This window comes from Amblyomma americanum, chromosome 2, assembly GCF_052857255.1.
Source record: "Amblyomma americanum isolate KBUSLIRL-KWMA chromosome 2, ASM5285725v1, whole genome shotgun sequence".
In the NCBI taxonomy this organism is placed as follows: Eukaryota; Metazoa; Arthropoda; class Arachnida; order Ixodida; family Ixodidae; genus Amblyomma; species Amblyomma americanum.
The window spans coordinates 16,023,888-16,041,938 of NC_135498.1; the positions used below are offsets into that span (position 1 = coordinate 16,023,888).

At 48.2% G+C, this 18,051-nt stretch overlaps 1 protein-coding gene across 1 annotated transcript in view; it reads left to right on the forward strand.

Moving 5' to 3' along the window:
* Positions 1 to 11,243, forward strand: part of LOC144120663 (uncharacterized) — a 21,347-nt gene extending 10,104 nt beyond the window's left edge. The window contains exons 3-5 of the mRNA XM_077653293.1: positions 2,661 to 2,820; positions 9,590 to 9,736; positions 10,996 to 11,243. Of these exons, the coding sequence (XP_077509419.1) occupies positions 2,661 to 2,820; positions 9,590 to 9,736; positions 10,996 to 11,089 (401 nt within the window). The 3' untranslated portion in view covers positions 11,090 to 11,243. The remainder of the gene's footprint in view (positions 1 to 2,660; positions 2,821 to 9,589; positions 9,737 to 10,995) is intronic.
* Positions 11,244 to 18,051: the final 6,808 nt, after the last annotated feature.

Sequence of the window (18,051 nt, forward strand, 5' to 3'; positions counted from 1 at the left end):
TTTTTTGGGCATCGCTTTTAATTGTAAAGCAACTGTGGGATGTCGTAAGATACTGTTTGGTACAAACCGATGGGAATGGTATAATCTTTCGATGCGTACCAAAACCTTGCTTTTAAGGTTTGTCCCGCGCTTGCACCGAGTATTTAAGACTGCCATAGTAGTAGTAGTAGTGGTTTTATTTTAAATAATAATATAAAAGGAAGGAAACGATTTTTGCTGGCCCGGCATCTGCCGCTCGATAGTGAAGCACCTGAGCTGGGGCAGCGGAAATAAGGGATATATATAGCAGGCAGAATGGAGAGATGAAATGAAAGATGTGAGGGGGCAGGAGCAGAGGGTAGAAGGGACCATATAAAACCAATGGGGCGCGTTTTTGACAACAGATAGCAGAAATATACAAGCGTCCCGAGGAGGGACCTGCGGATATATTAGTGGTTTTATGATGCAGTCAAAAGGTATGCGGAAAAAGTGTGTTCGTTAACAATTTCCCGTTGAAAAAATTGCTCTTCTCGAGAATTTCCTTGTATCACACAAAACAGCAGTGTCTATGTGTACACACGCGCAGTGTCTAGGTATACACAAGTCTAAAACCAAACTACGAGAATAAAAACTCCCACTAAAACAGTCGACAGGCTTTTTCTTCAAGTGTTTGGGGGCTTCTACTAACGCTTTGAGTCATCTTTCCAGCGCACATACAACACGCGGACAGGGGGAGAGTAGTCACCACGGAAGAGGGAGAGGACTCTCCCTCTGTCCGTGCGTCACAAACCACCAACTAGCCCAGCTCTCTACGTCTCGTGACTTCTACTAAACGTTCAGCGTCCAATCAGATGGTCAGCTAGCCTCATCTTTGTGCGCCGCACAAAGTTTGCGCATCAGAAGGCCTCAACAAACACCTCCTCGCAGCCTCTCAAGTGGGGAGCGTGAAGCCGTCGCCTGTCTCTGTCCCAGGGAAGCCATGTCTGCTTCTCTGGTTTCTCCCGCCGCTTCAACCTTCGTCAAAACGTTGACTTCTGTCAGAACCACCTCTCTGTCGCCCGAGGTCCCGAGCCACGACAATGGCTCCCCCGTCGCTGCTCCTGGCCATGCTGGCCGATTCGCCAGGCTTCCATGAATGTACCGTCTGCTGCCATACCACGTTCTCTTTGCTTCTGAAACCTCCTACCTCTGAAACGAGTTTCCGCGTTTTGAATTAGTCAGCACTAGCAAGGAGCTTGGAAGACACGAGTGACGCCATGACTTTGAAAACATAAAAATCCTGAGCGATACGCGATGAATGGGGAAGCATAGATATCCCAGCCGCCTATTTGCAGCGGATTCTCAATACGGTGGAGCTCCAGTCTCGGGATTTCCACAGCCCTTGCGCGTTTTCTGCCATAAAGGAGTTCATCCGTCGCAGACAACGCCTTTTGAGGAAGAGAACAGCGGACGTGACCTTCTGGTTACTTTGGCTTTATCAAAACATGTCAGGGCGAAATTGAGAGGGGCACGAGGACAAGGAAGGCGTTAGGGGCGCCACACTGTCAACAGCGTATTTCAGGCCGTGGCTTGTGAATAAATGACCTTTCGCTCCAAGCTGCATTCGTACCAACCGCGGCGAGGAGCGATAAGCTGGCTGTACGACGCCTCGGACCGCACGGCCATCGCTACAACGGTACACGCGAAATTGTTTGTGGAGATGTTCTGTAACTAGACGCACTGATATCAGGTGGCGCTGCATGTGAGAGGTGTGTGAGCACCACCCTCATGTCCATGTGACCCGGCCTAGACTTGTGCCCCGCTGCTCCTGCCCTGCAAAGCACTTCGTGCTGACGCCTACTTTCGGCCATTTCCTACGTGAAATAGGCCCGCAAAATTTGCCTTTCCAATATTTTCTTAGTTGTAACGAAGGAAGCGTTTGACGATAGGTAGCCGCCGCGGTGGCTGAGTGGTTACGGCGCTCGGCTGCTGGCCCGAAAGACGCGGGTTCGATCCCGGCCGCGGCGGTCGAAATTCGATGGAGGCGAAATTCTATAGAGGCCGGTGTAATGTGCGATGTCAGTGCACGTTAAAGAACCTCAGGTGGTCGAAAATTCCGGAGCCCTTCACTACGGCGTCTCTCATAGCCTGAGTCGCTTTGGGACGTTAAACACCCATAAACCAAACCAAACCGTTTGACGATAGGAATGCTGAGACGCTCAGACTTGTGTTAATGAACTGACATTTTATTTAACATTCCTTCTTCGTGAAGTACAGTAGGCATGTAATAGACTGAAGATGTCTGTTTATCGGAGCGTACAATGCCTCTCAGGAAAGGTTACCACTGTGTGACGCGAGATTCAGCGACAGCTCTGCGCGGTGGTGAATATAATATTGTTTATTCATTGTTGTCTTCTTCTCTAGTGAGTGCGCATGCTCATTGTGTTCGGACCAGTCAGCGTGGTGTTGCGATGTCATGACGCGTTGCACTGACGTCATCACATGCTGGCCATTCAGAGTACCACGGTGTAACGGCTATACCAGAAAACCAGGAAACGTTCCCTTAACAGCTCTCGCTGTAAAAAAACAATTCATTGCACTCAGCCTCGAAAATAGACCAGTTTATAAGTCTCGTGCAGGGTGTGAGGAGCAAATCCGTTTCCGTTTACTGCCACGCCGCATGCCCGCTTTTATACTTGCAGGCACCAAATGGTGCGGTTTGGGAGACATCGCGTCTTCGTACGAGGACCTGGGCACTCACGTGACCGTCGACGTGTGCTGCCGCGCTCACGACCACTGCCCCGTGAAGCTCAAGGCCTTCCGCACCGGCTACGACCTGGTCAACTTTTCCCTGTACACAAAGTGAGTGAACAGCCCAACCCCCAAACACGTGCGTCTTTTGACTCCCTCGTTCCAGAACTCCATGCCCGACGAAGTGCTGGCGCTGTGGTGCTGCTTTCATGTGAAGTGACGCTGAATATGATTTGGAATGCACTAGCCTCCCCCCCCCCCCCTCGCTCCTAAACGGGCACACCGAAGCGAAAATCCTCTCCCTACTGAAAAATGTATATGGGTTTGAATTGGTCAGCAAATAGGATTATGGAACATTTGGTTTCGCTTTTTAGGATGGACGTGCCAAAGCGGCTCAGTCTATGAGAAACGCCGTAGTGGAGGGCTCCGGATAATTTCGACCGCCTGGGGTTCTTAACGAGCACTAACAACGCACAGTACACGAACCTTTCACATTTTTCCTCCATCGAAGTGCTACCGTAGCGGGCGGGTTCGAACCCACGACTTGCATGCACTGTGTGATGTAAGTGCACGGTAATTAATCACGGGTAATCGAAGTTATACGGAGCCCTCCACTAAGGAGTCTCTGAAAGGCTGAATCGCTTTGGAAGCTTCATCCTATAATGTTAACCGAAATGTACCATAATCCTATTTGTCGACCTATTCAAACCTGTACAGATTTTTCAATAGGGCTGTTTCACGCAAGACATGTAATATGAAATTTGATACCATGTGTATAATGGGTACTCCTGACCACGCCTATATGCTGACGGCGGCAGTACTGAACCGCTCGAAGCGACCTTCAGGACCTGTAGTGTGGAGGCGAGTTCAGTCTGAGAAGCGCATCCTTACGTATTAGAAGGGGATACGTCTTCCTGAATACAAAAGGCAGAAGCTCGCGTGGCGTGCTTACCCTACCGAAGTGGACGATTGTGCTAACCGGTTCAACATTTTGTCTTGTGAAACAGCGCTGAACTCAGGGACGAAGCGCTAACCAGTAAGTGCAGACCCCGCTGTCGCCTCTCTATATGTGCGCTCGTGGCAGAAAAATGTAAACAAACATCAATTTGAATTCCGGACTGTCAGTGGTAAACACGCTCGGAGCCCTCGTATGCTTTATTTAGACTTGCAATCACAAGGTTGCAGACAGGAAAACCCGGGGTTCGCTACACGATAAAACTTTCCACAGGAAAGACAAAGATGAGCTGTAAAGTTATTTTCAGTACATGAATCGAATTGACTCATGTCGTTCTGCCGGCCCAGAAAATCTCAGATATATACCATATATGCACATTGCGTGAGTTTCGAGAGGTCACCGCCGTGTCGCGCTTGCTATTATTGTAGGTCACGCTTGCGTCGTCATCATTGCATTTCTGGGCCCTCGAAGCGGAGGCGTATGTATATCCACCAACTGCCCCGATGTGGCCCACTTATACCGTGTGCAGAGGTAGCGGAGTGGAAGTCGTTAATCGCCGTGTCACGGGAGTTGGTTTGCGCGGCACACATCCATGAATTAACTCCCTCCCTCGTTGTGTGTTCAGCTTGTCAAGCCAGCTCGCGCTGGTTCGCCCCACTCGGCAGGTCAAGCACACGGCAGGCGCCCTGGTTGATTAGCGAGGCGCCTCGGATGTCGCACCGCCTCTGGAAACAGAGGCGAACATGATTTCCCTTTCGCCTCCAATCGCTTCATGATCATGCGTGCCCGGTTGCCTGTCGTCATCCCTCTACGGTAGCGGCGCGGTGACGAAAAAAATGGAAAATCTCGCCGTTTTTAATTCTATGGCACTAAAATTCTCATCGGGAAAAAAATGTCGTCCCTCATAAAAGTCGCCTATTGGCTGGAACGGTGTGGCTTCGGCTAATCGGCTAATTCCCATTGGCTGGAGGGATGTGACGTCGCAAGACCGGAAGTGACCTCACCTCCGGTAAAGGCATCAAAAGCTCCTGATGCTATTGCATTGCCAACACATAAGGTAATTAGGCGTCGCTGTAAAATCATGCGTTCCCCCTGTCGTGTCTGCTGCGGTCACTGTCTTCGAGACGGACCTGAGAGGTTACAAGTAACAACTCACATTCTCGCACTTGCGCATAATGCTTAGTTCCAAACATTGAAGAGGCCGACTCCTCGTGACTTCTGGTCAGGTTCCCTGAAGATGCGGAGCAACCGGCAGCCATTATCTCTTGCAAGGCACATCAAAGCCTGCAAGCAGTCGTCATCTGGCTTCTCATCGTGGTTATCATCATCATCATCAGAAGCAGCAGCCATGTTACTCCCGCTACAAGATGATGATGATGATGATGATGATGATGATAACAACTATAACTATATTCCACCAGATAAGGAGGCCCCCTACTCCCCGACCCCGGCACGCAGGCCTAGAGGACGGGGGCGGGGACCTCCGCGATCACAAGCAGGCAAAGAGGTCTTGACTCTTTGCGGCTTCTGTCGCCAGGCGGATGGCTTGTTGCTGTTGAGCAGAGACCTCGCTCCGCAGCAGGGCTTCCCAGGCTTCTCTACAATTTATGTTTGCTTTATCCCCTCGGGAGCTAGCGCATTCCCAGATTATGTGGTCGAGGGTCCCTCTCTCCCCACAGTGCTTGCACTTATCGTTTTTTCTATCGCTAGTCTGAATCTGATAAGCCCAGACCGGGTTTACGAAATTCCCAGCTTGAAGGCGCCGCCTCTAACGCCTCTCACGTTTAACTTCAACCAGCCTTATCCTGGGCTAGCTGTGGCCACCCTAAACCTCTCGATTAAACTTCCTCATCGCATCTCTCCACCTGACTCCATACGCTGCCCCTGCCTACTTTTCCGTTCGTAGTTTCGTTTTCGGCTGAGAACGGAGATCGTCACAAGAATAGCAGCTCTTGTAGTTCAAGATTTTAACCGATGTTTCAGTCTCTTCTAATTACTAACCTCAAGACCTCTGGTGCCGCGTCTCAAGTCCCGTTCCGTTGTTAACTGCATCAGATTACTATGTTTTGAGGAGGTAGTATGCCTTCATTGCCAGTCGTAAGCATCCTTTATACTTAGTGTTCGAAATCTACCCCGGGGATGACAATAGATATAAAAAAGGGCATTTGATGACGTACACACGATTGCATACTTAAATCCGTTTACGACACAGGATGTGGCGACAACATACACAATTACATATACGCAATTTCTTAAAATGTCACACAGCCCGCTTCAAGGCAGCGCATTCTCTCTCCTTCCCTGTCAATATTACCCGTGGAACACTTCGAGGATCGATTATATCTCCCACCCTCTTTAATCTACGTATTCTACTCTAATATTAAGAGAACTTCTTGTTGGGATAGTTGGTAATGGATCGTTGTACCTTTAAGGCGCCAAAACCACAAAACCACACTATAATAGTTACGAAATTAATTAGCCAGCTTACTATTCAAGAATATTCACCGCTTTTCTGGTGTACGCCAACACTGGTAATGCTATGCTGAAAAAGGCATATTTTTACCTGAAAAAAAAACAATTTTTTGAGAATTACTTACTTTTCGCTGAAAGACCTGGTATAGGGTGCGAGAATATAACATGCCTGACTGCTAAAAAAAAGTATAAAACGAAGTTTACGCTTTGTTGAAAGAAACGTTTTATTTCGCTCAACGATTCGATCGGAGGACCGAAATTTTTTTCAGAGTGATTTGTGTTCGCTGGTGTCTCCCCTTTCATTGGATTTATACACAGAACAGGTGAGCAAAAACAAAAATGGATACAGAGTACAGAGATAAGTAAACAGAAGCTAAAAAATAAATACTCATGGACAGGAGGGAGGAGGAAGGGGTGGAAAGTGTGAGACGCACGAAAAAGGGAGAGAGCGCAGAACGTGTATGCAGCACGGAAATACAATATCCAGACGTGACCCCTGCTTTGTTGAGTACTGAGTGCTTGCTTATTGACAGGCGTGTGGAACCCGAATGGGCGGAGTCTCTGCCGTCGTGGAAGAATGCGGGCTGGGAGAGCAGGGGAAAAAATACTAATCCAGCAGCAAAGGACGCGGGGGAAAAATTCCCAAAGTGGTGTTTTTTCTTGAATTGGGCAGTGTTGTACCCGCCGCCGGATTAGCCGCTGAAGCTAGATTTGAAAGAAAAAAAAAAAGAGGCGCGGGGTAGGGTGGAGAGAGATGCGGGTACCCAAAGAAATGTTGCTAGTGTAAAGACACGGGAGAATGTTAATCGCTCCCTGGGGACACTTCCCTCTTCCTGCATCCATGGTTTGCGGCCACTGACCCGGAGCTCTTTAACGCGACGGTTTAAAAAGCCAAGCTGCGCCTCGTCCGTAGTCACAACATGAAGAAGGGACCGACCCGGTCCCACAACGTCGTGTTTTTTTTTTTCTGAAAAATTAACTTGGTTGGCGTCAGTCATCTTTCTCATAGGTGTAAAGACAGTTGAAATAGTAGCCAGAAGGTAGAAATGGACAAAAAAGAAAGAAAAATGAAAAGAAAATTTAAAAAATGGTTGTGGTTTCGCTCAGGTTAAACCTGGAGTGATGCGATAGCTACATCTGGCCGAGTGGAACTCGCTCAGTTGAATTGCAAAGTCAAGTGTTTCGCCGCTCCGTTTCGCTGGGCGTTCCTTCTTCATCTTCGTCCCACTTGACACGGCGCATGCGCACAGCTGTTGCACGCCGCGCCGCCGGCAGCAGCAGCTGCTCCGCACCACATGACCAACGGCCGCACCATGTGATCAAACCACGTGACCGACGTGGTTCCACGCTGGTGCCACGCTGAAGGGTCGAAGAGGTGGCGTAGTGTAGGTGTAGCTATCGCTACAAAAAGGGGGTATGTGGCCTTCGCAAGCAGTGTTATCCAATCATGTGAGGCGAGATGGGTTAACCTGCCAGTGTAAATAACTACCCACATGTGGAATGCACAAAATGGGCGTCACCTCAGACGACGCAGTCAAGGGTGCTTTGTGTGTTACAGTTGGATTTTTCATAGGTCTATGACCTCTGAGGAGTGGAGAGAGTGTCCTGGCTTTCCTTTATGCCAGCTTCCACAGTATTAATTTTAGAAATAAAATATGATTCTCGTTGCTCGCGCTCACGAGTGTTTTTAAAGCCGCTCTGTAATAATAATGTTACTCGAGGTTTATCAAACTCGTGGCCTTTTTCGCAAAGGTGTTTCGAGAACGGAAGGTTGGGGAGGGATTAATCATGTGGTTTTTCTTTTCCCTCCCTCTCCTTCCTGAAGTGTTTGGCTTCACTCGAGCTCGGCAGATGATCAGTGGGCCTCAGCGGAGCAAGCGCTCTTCTGATGATGAGGATTGTGGATTTTTATGGCGCAAGGGCATCTATGGCGAAAGAACGCCATGACGCAAGGTATTCTCTTCTACTCAAGGTGGGGTCAAAGACCCATTTCGCAAGCATTTCACCCCAGTTAAGCCGAGCACCAGACCAGGGAAAAGCTTGTACCCATCGTGTCCCCTGTGGGTAGCCGGCGGCACTGGGGATCGAAACCCGGACTTCCCGCGTGAGAGGCGGATGCTCAACCACTTGGCCACCGCTGCGGTCAAGCGCTCTTCTTTGCCTTGCCCTTAGTGCTGGCCTTAAATAATGTTTCTTTTCCTCCCCCTTGTCGAATGAATGCGTTTCTCAGTGCTTAAAGTCAGGGGCTCTCGGAGTCCCCACCAGTATCCGGGAGGGATCTAGACCCCCCCCCCCCCCCCCCCCCCAGGGTGTAGGAACGACATGAATCCGAAATAATAATAATAATAATTGGTTTTTGGTGGAAAGGAAATGGCGCAGTATCTGTCTCATATATCGTTGGACACCTGAACCGCGCCGTAAGGGAAGGGATAAAGGAGGGAGTGAAAGAAGAGAGGAACAAATAGGTCCGTAGTGGAGGGCTCCGGAATAATTTCGACCACCTGGGGATCTTTAACGTGCACTGACATCGCACAGCACACGGGCGCCTTAGCGTTTTTCCTCCATAAAAACGCAGCCGCCGCGGTCGGGTTCGAACCCGGGAACTCCGGATCAGTAGTCGAGCGCCCTAACCACTGAGCCACCGCGGCGGGGCCAATCCGAAGCAGTTAGCCATTTTTTATTATTTTTCTCAATGGTGGTGGAAACATTTCCCTTTTATCCTTTCGAAAATTTCACCATTATTTTTATCAAAAATCGTTAACATGTTCTTTAAAACCCGAGACGGAGAAAAATAGCAGGTCGGCAGAACTACACAAAGGCTAGAAGAAAAGGGGAAACCCGTGACCTCACACCGCGAGTCAGTCCACAGCTGACCACTCAGCTCCAAGGCTACCCAATAACAATGGGAAACACAGTACGACGGCTGCTCGATCGAGCGGCTGTGACACCGCCAAGTCTCCCTCTGGTAACCTTCACGAGTGAAAAAAAAAAAGCTTCCAGCCTCCCCAAATCGGAAGCGGCTCTCAGCTGTTTACAATCTTTTTTCTTTCTCTTTCTCGCCTCCCGGAGAAGTCTAGTGATGTTCCTAGTTTGCACTATATTGTGTTTGTTTTCATTGTGTTTCTATGCAGTTATTTGTACACACAGCTTTGTAACTACACCGCTTTGTCTAAAACTATGTGCGAAACAGCCTGCCAGCAGCTTTCTCTCTCTCCCTCTTTATTTCCCTCTCCGCCTATGCTCGAATCACTATAATGACCGCCCTTTGGCGGAGTTAGACTTTAAGCACTGATGTTTCTGTCGCCAACTGTAAGTATTCCGTATTTTTAGTTATGGAAACCTATACCATGCTGCAGGGCTGGCAGCACAAATAACGCACATGAGGACCGTTTACTCCCCATTTACTCCCTCCTGGGGTAATTCGTGTTACAGTTGCACCCCTGTGACACGCAGGTCCCACTGCGAATGCGACCGCGACTTCTACAACTGCCTGCGCCGGGCCAAGAGCCACATTGCGGACACCATCGGCAACGTGTACTTCAACGTCATCAAGGTGCCCTGCATCCGGAAAGTGCGCAAGCCCGTCTGCACCGACAGGGGGTGAGCAGACCCTCTCTCTGTAACGTGGCGCTCCTGGTCTCCCGGCCAGCGCGCATTTTCGATGCGAAGCCCGAATATCGTAATATGCAAAGTCGGATGAATGCAAAGCTGCCTTCAGACCGGCCATGCGGCGACAGCAGAGCAGCTAGAAGGCTGTTTGCTTAGCATCGATCGGTAGCAGCGCTCGAGGAGCCTTATTGTAAGTCTCTCCTTCGTGTCATATATATATATATATATATATATATATATATATATATATATATATATATATATATATATATATATATATATATATATATATATATATATATATATATAGAACACTTGCATTCCGTTGTCAAAGCAATCTCTGATCTTTTTTTTCCCCGACAGTGGCCGAGTTGCCTCGGCTCGGTCTTATCAGACGCAAGATGTGAGCTGATTAACTGAAATCTAGTAACTAATTATTAATTAAGGCGCGGCATTGTGATGATACTATTTACAGCTAGCTATTACTAACACTATATATATATATATATATATATATATATATATATATATATATATATATATATATATATATATATATATATATATATATATATATATATATGCGTTCAAGCTTTCGCGAACGTGATTCAGTGGCAGAAGAACGACCGCAGTCACACCCACGAGCACAAGTCACTCGGCGCAGTACGCGCCTTGTGAGGCACGCAGACAGAAATATATATATATATATATATATATATATATATATATATAGGGGGGGGGGGGGGGCAATGTAAGTTTCTGTTTCGAGCGGAGGGAAAGGTGTGTGTGTGTGGGGGGGGGGGGAGGTCTTAATTGCATACCTGCCTGAGTCACGTGCCGTTTTCCGTGACACCTGGACACGGCTGGACGAGGCATGACAGGGGCGCAAAGCAACGCCGTGAAATTATATTTAAATGCTAAAACTACTATACTCCTCCATTGGACAGCCAAATAAACAAACCATTCATCGATGGTAATTAACTAATACGATGTGCGAATAATGCAACAAGTGCTTGCTGCGAATAATGCCTCGGAAAGGCATAAGTCCTCGCTTACCTAATTAGATTTTTCCAAAATCTATAGCGTAAAATCAGTGTTTTCCACGTTTAAAAGGAGATTAAACTTAGTGCGGTGCAACTGTTCCGAGCACACGTGGTGTTTGGCACTGCAGTCACTACATCCGGCATCCTTTCCGAACAATAATCAAGACTCGCCGGCTTCTAGAGAGCGATGCCACCAATTCTGTGCAGGCGGAGGTACGGCCGTAGCGAAAGCAGCTGCGAGGCCTGGGCCTTTCAGGAGCTGGGAATGCAGTTCGTACCAACGGAACGCCACTACACCTGAGAGACATTCGCCATCACCTCGAGACCCTCGCGACCACCAGCCGAAGGCCAGCGAGCCGGTGCATGCCCCCCGAGATATGCGACCCTGAAGACGTGAATCACAGAGGCGAAGAATGGCAGATCGAACTGGCGTGAAATGCGCGACATTGCAGACACTGGTCAACAAAATTATGTAAATAAAGAACTGTTACGTATTTTCTACGCTCTCGTCATGCTGGCAGTTTGTTATTCTGGTTCTGCTTACAGCATACATGCCACGAAAGTGCGCTCGCACACTCACAGTGTCAGTTGTTTGCGCAGGTGTCGAAGTTCGGACTTACCGGCGAAGGTGCAAGTGGTGCGCAGTCATGAGTTATTTGCTTGTTCTTAGGCGCCCCCGTAGGCGCAAAAGGTGACAGGCACTGTAGGGAGCATCCGATGGTAACCTAGAAGCCTGGTTATAAAAAGAAAAAGTCGGTCCCCCTGTGACCGACTTTTCTCGAGCGAGCTATTGCACCAAAACACACAGCAACCGCTCCGATATTTTTTATGTCGACGTGGCAGAAAATTCTAAAGTAGGATTCTTTACGGCAGTCGCAGCCTATGAAGACGGCACTGTGGGGGCCGCCGCCACTATCCGAACTAATTCATCTGCAGAGGCGGAAGGAGCCGCCATCGCACTTGCGCTGGCCCACTCCACCATTGACAAAAACATAACCGAAATTTGCACAGATTCCCAGGCCGCATACCGCCACTACCTAAAGGGCGTGGCGACGCCGGCCACACACCGTATTCTTGCCACAGTCACCTCTCTCGACCGAACGGTTACTCTGTCGTGGATCCCTGGGCATTCCTCGATCCCCGGTAATGAGCGCGTTCATGCGCTGGCCCGAGAACTCTCCTCCCGGACCCCGGACGATCAGGCACCCAACCCTGCGCAAGAGGCCCCATCGGTCTTTCATACATATCATCAAATCTCCGCATTCTACAAACTCAGCCACATGACATTACCACCACCCCACAGTACTCTGTCGCCCTTATCCAGCATCACATGGCGACAATTACAGACGGGCTGCTTTATTTCACCCTACCGTGTCTCATGCTTTCACCCCACCTTTCCTCCTCAATGTAACACCTGTGGCGTGCCCAGACCCACACTTTCCCACTACCTTTGGGAATGTCCTTCCCCACAGGCAGTACCCTCCATTCCAAATCTCACTCATTCTTCCTGGGAAGCTGCTTTACGGACCGCTCAACCCGCCGGCCAGAAATGGCTGGTGGATTGGGCCTTATGTGAGGCATAAGCCCGTGGACGCCTGGACCAGTAGGAGACCACCCTGGAAGATTTTTTTTCTTTCCTTTTTTTCTAATAAAAGTTGTTTCCATCCATCCATCCATCCATCCATCCATCCATCCACCCACTGTGATCAAACCACGTGATGTAGCGTGCGGTTATATCTTTCACCGCTACGCGCGCATACACAGACCAACGCGGCAAGCTGATTGTAAAAAAACCTCCTTGATGTAGACGCCTGCTCTATGGGCCGCGCAGATGCGCGCACTAACCAACACCAGTATATTAGGGAAGGCGCTAGAGGACAGCTTACTCCCTTATTACTCCCTGACTTGTAGACGCTGACCGCGTGACGTCACGCTGGTGGGATCATGCGATTTTATTTATATACATGAAACTGCTTGTACATATCAACAAAAAGGTTACAATGAAAATACATGTGGGTAAAACTACATAGCCCCGCCACGGTGGCTCAGTGGTTAGGCCGCTCGACTACTGATCCGGAGTTTCCGGGTTCGAACCCGACCGCGGCGGCTGCGTTTTTATGGAGGAAAAAAAGCTAAGGCGCAGGTACGTGTGCTGTGCGATGTCAGTGCACGTTAAAGATCCCCAGGTGGTCGAAATTATTCCGGAGCCCTCCACTGCGGGCACCTCATTCTTCCTTTCTTCTTTCACTCCCTCCTTTATCCCTTCCCTTACGGCGCGGTTCAGGTGTCCACCGATGTATGAGACAGATACTGCGCCATTTCCTTTCCCCCCAAAAGCCAATTATTATTATTATTATTAAAACTACATAAATTGTGTACAACACTGAAGGAAGGATTTAGCACAACTTGCAAGTCATTAACGTATACGCTGGTGCGAAGACTCGCATTCTTTCTCGGGAAATCCTCCACTAGTTTAACAAATTCATCCAGTGTAGAACTGGGTGTGATTATGCTTCCAAGCTGTTCCATCCCTTAATTACAAGTGGAAAAATTAGCGTTTAAGGCAGTCAGAACGACATAAAAAAGTGAGTTGTTGGTTTTGTATCTGCAATGGCGACGTACCGGGTGGCGAGGTATTTGAGAACTCTATTCCCAACCAGCAGTGTCCCCTCGCCTATTTAGTCGTGCAGCTTCTTGTATATTGGCACCTTATCATTCATACTGCGGAGCTTGTTCAAAGATGGAAGCTTACAAGTCGACGCAGGAAATCAAACGCCATGCAGTCCTCGTTGCCCTGGCCGCACATGACAGCGACTTGGAAGTTGCCACCTTTCTGAACGTAGCGAAGTCTCGTTTACAGGGTGGGAAAACATTGATGTGCTCTAACCGTGACGTTGGTTGGTTTTGGGGGAAAGGAAATAGCGCAGTATCTGTCTCATATATCGTTGGACACCTGAACCGCGCCGTAAACGAATGGACAAAGGCGGGAGTGAAAGAAGAATGGGAGAAAAAGGTGCCGTAGTGGAGGGCTCCGGCCGTGACTTTGCAGCTGTCGCAAAAAATTGTGAGGGCACTTGTCTATTTACGTGGAGGAATGCGAAAGCATGTGTTTTGAGGAAAGGAAATGTTTTTGAGGAAAGGGCGCAGTTCTCAAATCTCGACATCTCGGTGGACACCTCAACAGCGCCTTAAAGCATGCAACTGAAGGTGCAAATGTCATCTGTCCGAACTCCTGTCGCAAGTCTCAGAAAGCATGCAGTTGAAGGTGCACATGTCATTGGTCCGAACCCATGTCGCAAACTAGCCTCCAACTTGACCAAAACATGTAAGCTATATGCAAAGAAAAATGCTATGACACCACCCAGAATGCTCTACGACGAGCGGTTGCTGAAAATTTTGGTGAATTTGTTCGGGCTTTCTGCCACCACATCCGCTTTTCAGTTCAAGGCCATATGAAACACGACAAAGAAGCTTGCGCTTTTTAAAAGGAAACAGTCATCGATTACACGTAAAGCTTCCGCCTTTTAAAAGGAAACAGTCGGCGGTCACATGTTCGAACAGCGCGCGATTTTCTCCAGCGGCTGCAAGTCATTATTTGATGACACAGGGAAAGCGTTGCAAAGGAGTTACAAGCGTCCTGCTGGCCGAAGGCACCGCCAAGAGTCAAGCCCTTTCGGCCGTCGTCTAGGCGGGTAGACCCCTGGCTACACTCTTCCTGTTGGACATTTAAAAGTTTTCCTATCCTACAAGCGGCAGAGTCGACTGTCAGGCTCGCTGTGCACTTGGACGTCACGAGGAGGGGCAATTCATGTCCGATAAAACTCTGGAGGGTCGTCTGCTCCGGTGCAAGCGCCTGCTATACTAAACGGGCTGAAAAAGCCTGCGTGCAGTGTGCTCTGGGTTTTCAGATGAAAACAGCTTTGACCAAGACCAGAAAGTGGTATGGTTTTTAAAGCAGCTAAACCGAGAAGACGCGCGAAAGCATGTGTTCGACTGGTTTAATGAGTTTTCTTTTTCGTCAGCGACGAGGGTGACATCATTCCAGCACAGTTTTCTACAGGAAGACTCCGCATAAACGCTGCTGCCCATGTGCTTGACACCGTTCTAAAGCCATGGATAATGACTGTCTCAAAAGGAAGACCTCATGTCTTTCAGCAGGACTCCGAGCCCGCCCATACCACCTGCGTCACCCGAAGTCGCTGGCCGACAACATCTATACGAACATATCACTCCAAACTTTTGGCCTCGTGGTTCTCAAATACCTCGCACACCCGGTACTTTGATGCAATAGGGTGATTTTTTGAACCTTTACTGATTTTTATTTTGAAAACTGTGAGAGATACTTCGGTGCGCTCTGTTGAACAGTGGGACATTGTGTACCTCATATTATCAATAATTAAACGATGAATTAAGTACAACTACCTAATAAACTTCTTGCTTTTCATTCTGGGGCAAAGTTCTATTGCGAAATTGATGGCCGTAAACACTGAAATTGATATGTGCTTTTAAACTTTCGTAATTGGCAATGTCGTTCCAAATATTTACGTCAAAAATACGCATTTGAAATCTGGTTGATTTAGCTTTCCCGTATCGCCTATTTTAAAAATCGCGTCTCTCGCACTTCTGTGTGACAAATACAAGCGCAGTTGGTCTATTAGTTAACTTGATACTAGTTAACTTGATTTCGGCGACGATGCCGCGCACAGCAACGCCATTTTATAACCAGGTAAAGTGGGATAGCCAACTCAACAAGCCTTCAAATGCGTACTTTTGACTTTCGACCCCCCCCCCCCCCCTTCTCTCCCTCTCCCTGTCCTTTTGTTCCCGTTAGCCGCAGCTTACGTGCTTCAGCTTTCTTCGACGACAGATGCCGCTGCTGGCAACATCTTTTCCTTCCACTGTTATTTTATTAATATATAGTCGCTAACAACAACAACACTTTCGATATTTTCTAACCACATTGACGAACAAAAACAGGGCTCACCGTCGATGTCGACGACCGTCAATTTTAATTTAACTAATCGTCTAATTACTGATCCATGTGAGATGCGCATAATGTCCTCCCTGCTGTACAATGTAGCTAAACAAACTGCACCGGCGTATATATCACGTTTTTTTGCGCTAAAATCTGTAAACGTTAGAAAAATCTCCCTGTATATTAAAACGGTGATGCACTAGTTGGTACAAAAATTTCAGGCGCGCTAGTACGGCATGGTTTTCCAAGCTCAGCATACCAGCTTTTTTAAGTATAGGCGGGTTGGCAAGTCAGACATTTCATATTTGTTAAAAATATATCTAATTGGCTTCCTTTGCATCCCTTCTAGTTTGTTCATGATTCGTTTAATTGCCGGGAAAAACACGACGTTTTCACGTTCTATTGTTGATCTTATTAAGGAATTGTAAGCTACGTACTATTATGGTTTTCGGTGGTGCAACTCGGAGACGTCTTCTAAGGAAGAGTAAATTTCGTGTAGCAGCTGTTGACATGTTATTTACGTGCGAGTCCCATCTGAAGTTATGCGTGAGTGTCACGCCAAGCTTTTTATGTTCATTAAGTGGGGTTAATAGAGTATTGTTTATAAAAATAATAATAATAATAATTGGTTTTTGGGGAAAGGAAATGGCGCAGTATCTGTCTCATATATCGTTGGACACCTGAACTGCGCCGTAAGGGAAGGGATAAAGGAGGGAGTGAAAGAAGAAAGGAAGGAGATGTAGTAGTGGAGGGCTCCGGAATAATTTCGACCACCTGACCGCGGCGGCTGCGTTTTTATGGAGGAAAAACGCTAAGGCGCCCGTGTGCTGTGCGATGTCAGTGCACGTTAAAGATCCCCAGGTGGTCGAAATTATTCCGGAGCCCTCCACTACGGCACCTCTTCTTCCTTTCTTCTTTCATTCCCTCCTTTATCCCTTACGGTGCGGTTCAGGTGTCCAAAGATATATGAGACAGATACTGCGCCATTTCCTTTCCCCCAAAACCAATTATTATTATCTTTAACGTGCACTGACATCGCACAACACACGGGCGCCTTAGCGGTTTCCCTCCATAAGTATTGTTTATGCCGTAACAAAAACGCAGGCGTTCTTTTTTTTCCTGTTATTGGTCGAGTGCATATGCGGGTCTTGAATATGATAAGGTGACATTGCAATCATGTACAAGCGCAAAAAACAGGGACAAAGAAGGACTGGACAACACGAGCGCTCGTGTTGTGCAGTCCTTCTTTGACCCTGTTGTTTGTGCTTGTACATTATTGCAATGCATCAACTAGCCCAAAGGTCTGTGCTCTTGATAAGGTGAGATCTTAAAGTGCACAGTGCATACAGGGTGTCCCAGCTAAAATGGATCAATATTTTTTTTAAAAACGCGCTCTTCCGAATTCAAATTAGGTGAATGTTTTTATGAGTTGAGTAATGTACCGGCAAGTATATTTGTCGTTCCACTAACTTCACTAATTATTCATTAATTAATTTTCTAAGTATATCTTCAAACACTGAAATGAAAACTGGAAAGTTGTCGAAAGCCATCAAAATGGTCCGACCCAGGTGGTTTCTACAAATAGTTTTGATGATGATGATGAATTTTTATGGCGCAAGGGCATCTGTGGCCAAAGTGCGCCATGGCACAAGGTTTTTTTCATCTACTCAAGGTGGGGTCAAAGAGTCGCCTTAGAGGCAACCGCATGCAATAACTTATCGTCAGCCGTTATCCGCAGCCGCGCGCAAGGGGACCACATGACGGCGTGCTCAGTGCGCCCGAATGCGCCGCGACTACAGCGCCCTCATCCACGACTTCGTAATGCACTTGTAGCTTCGCGCCTTCTGCACTGCCCACGACAGAGCCCTCCGTTGCTGTTGGTTCGAGATAAACGTCAGCTACTGCAAGCGCGTCGTCAGACGCGCATCAGACGGCGAAGCATACGAACTCGGGAATGTGTTCAAGAGTGGGCGACTGCAGCGCCGCCGCTTCGTTCCCCAGTGGCGCCAGCAAGTGGCCCCGTGCTGAGCACCTCTCGCGCGTTGCGCTGCACTTCTTAGCACACTTTAGTATAGGCCAGAATATGATGATCCCCCAGGCTGACTTTTCTGCCCTCTTCTGTTGGTAAACTTTTCTATCGGTTGACATTGGTTGGTTGACGTCACACCCTTCCATGAGTGTGACGCCTCGCGTCAGGAGCGCGCTCGAAAAGTTCAAATCTTTCCTCTCACATCTCTCTCAACCCTGTACGCGGCAGTGATTGTGGCTCAGCCGGTCGACAGGTGTGT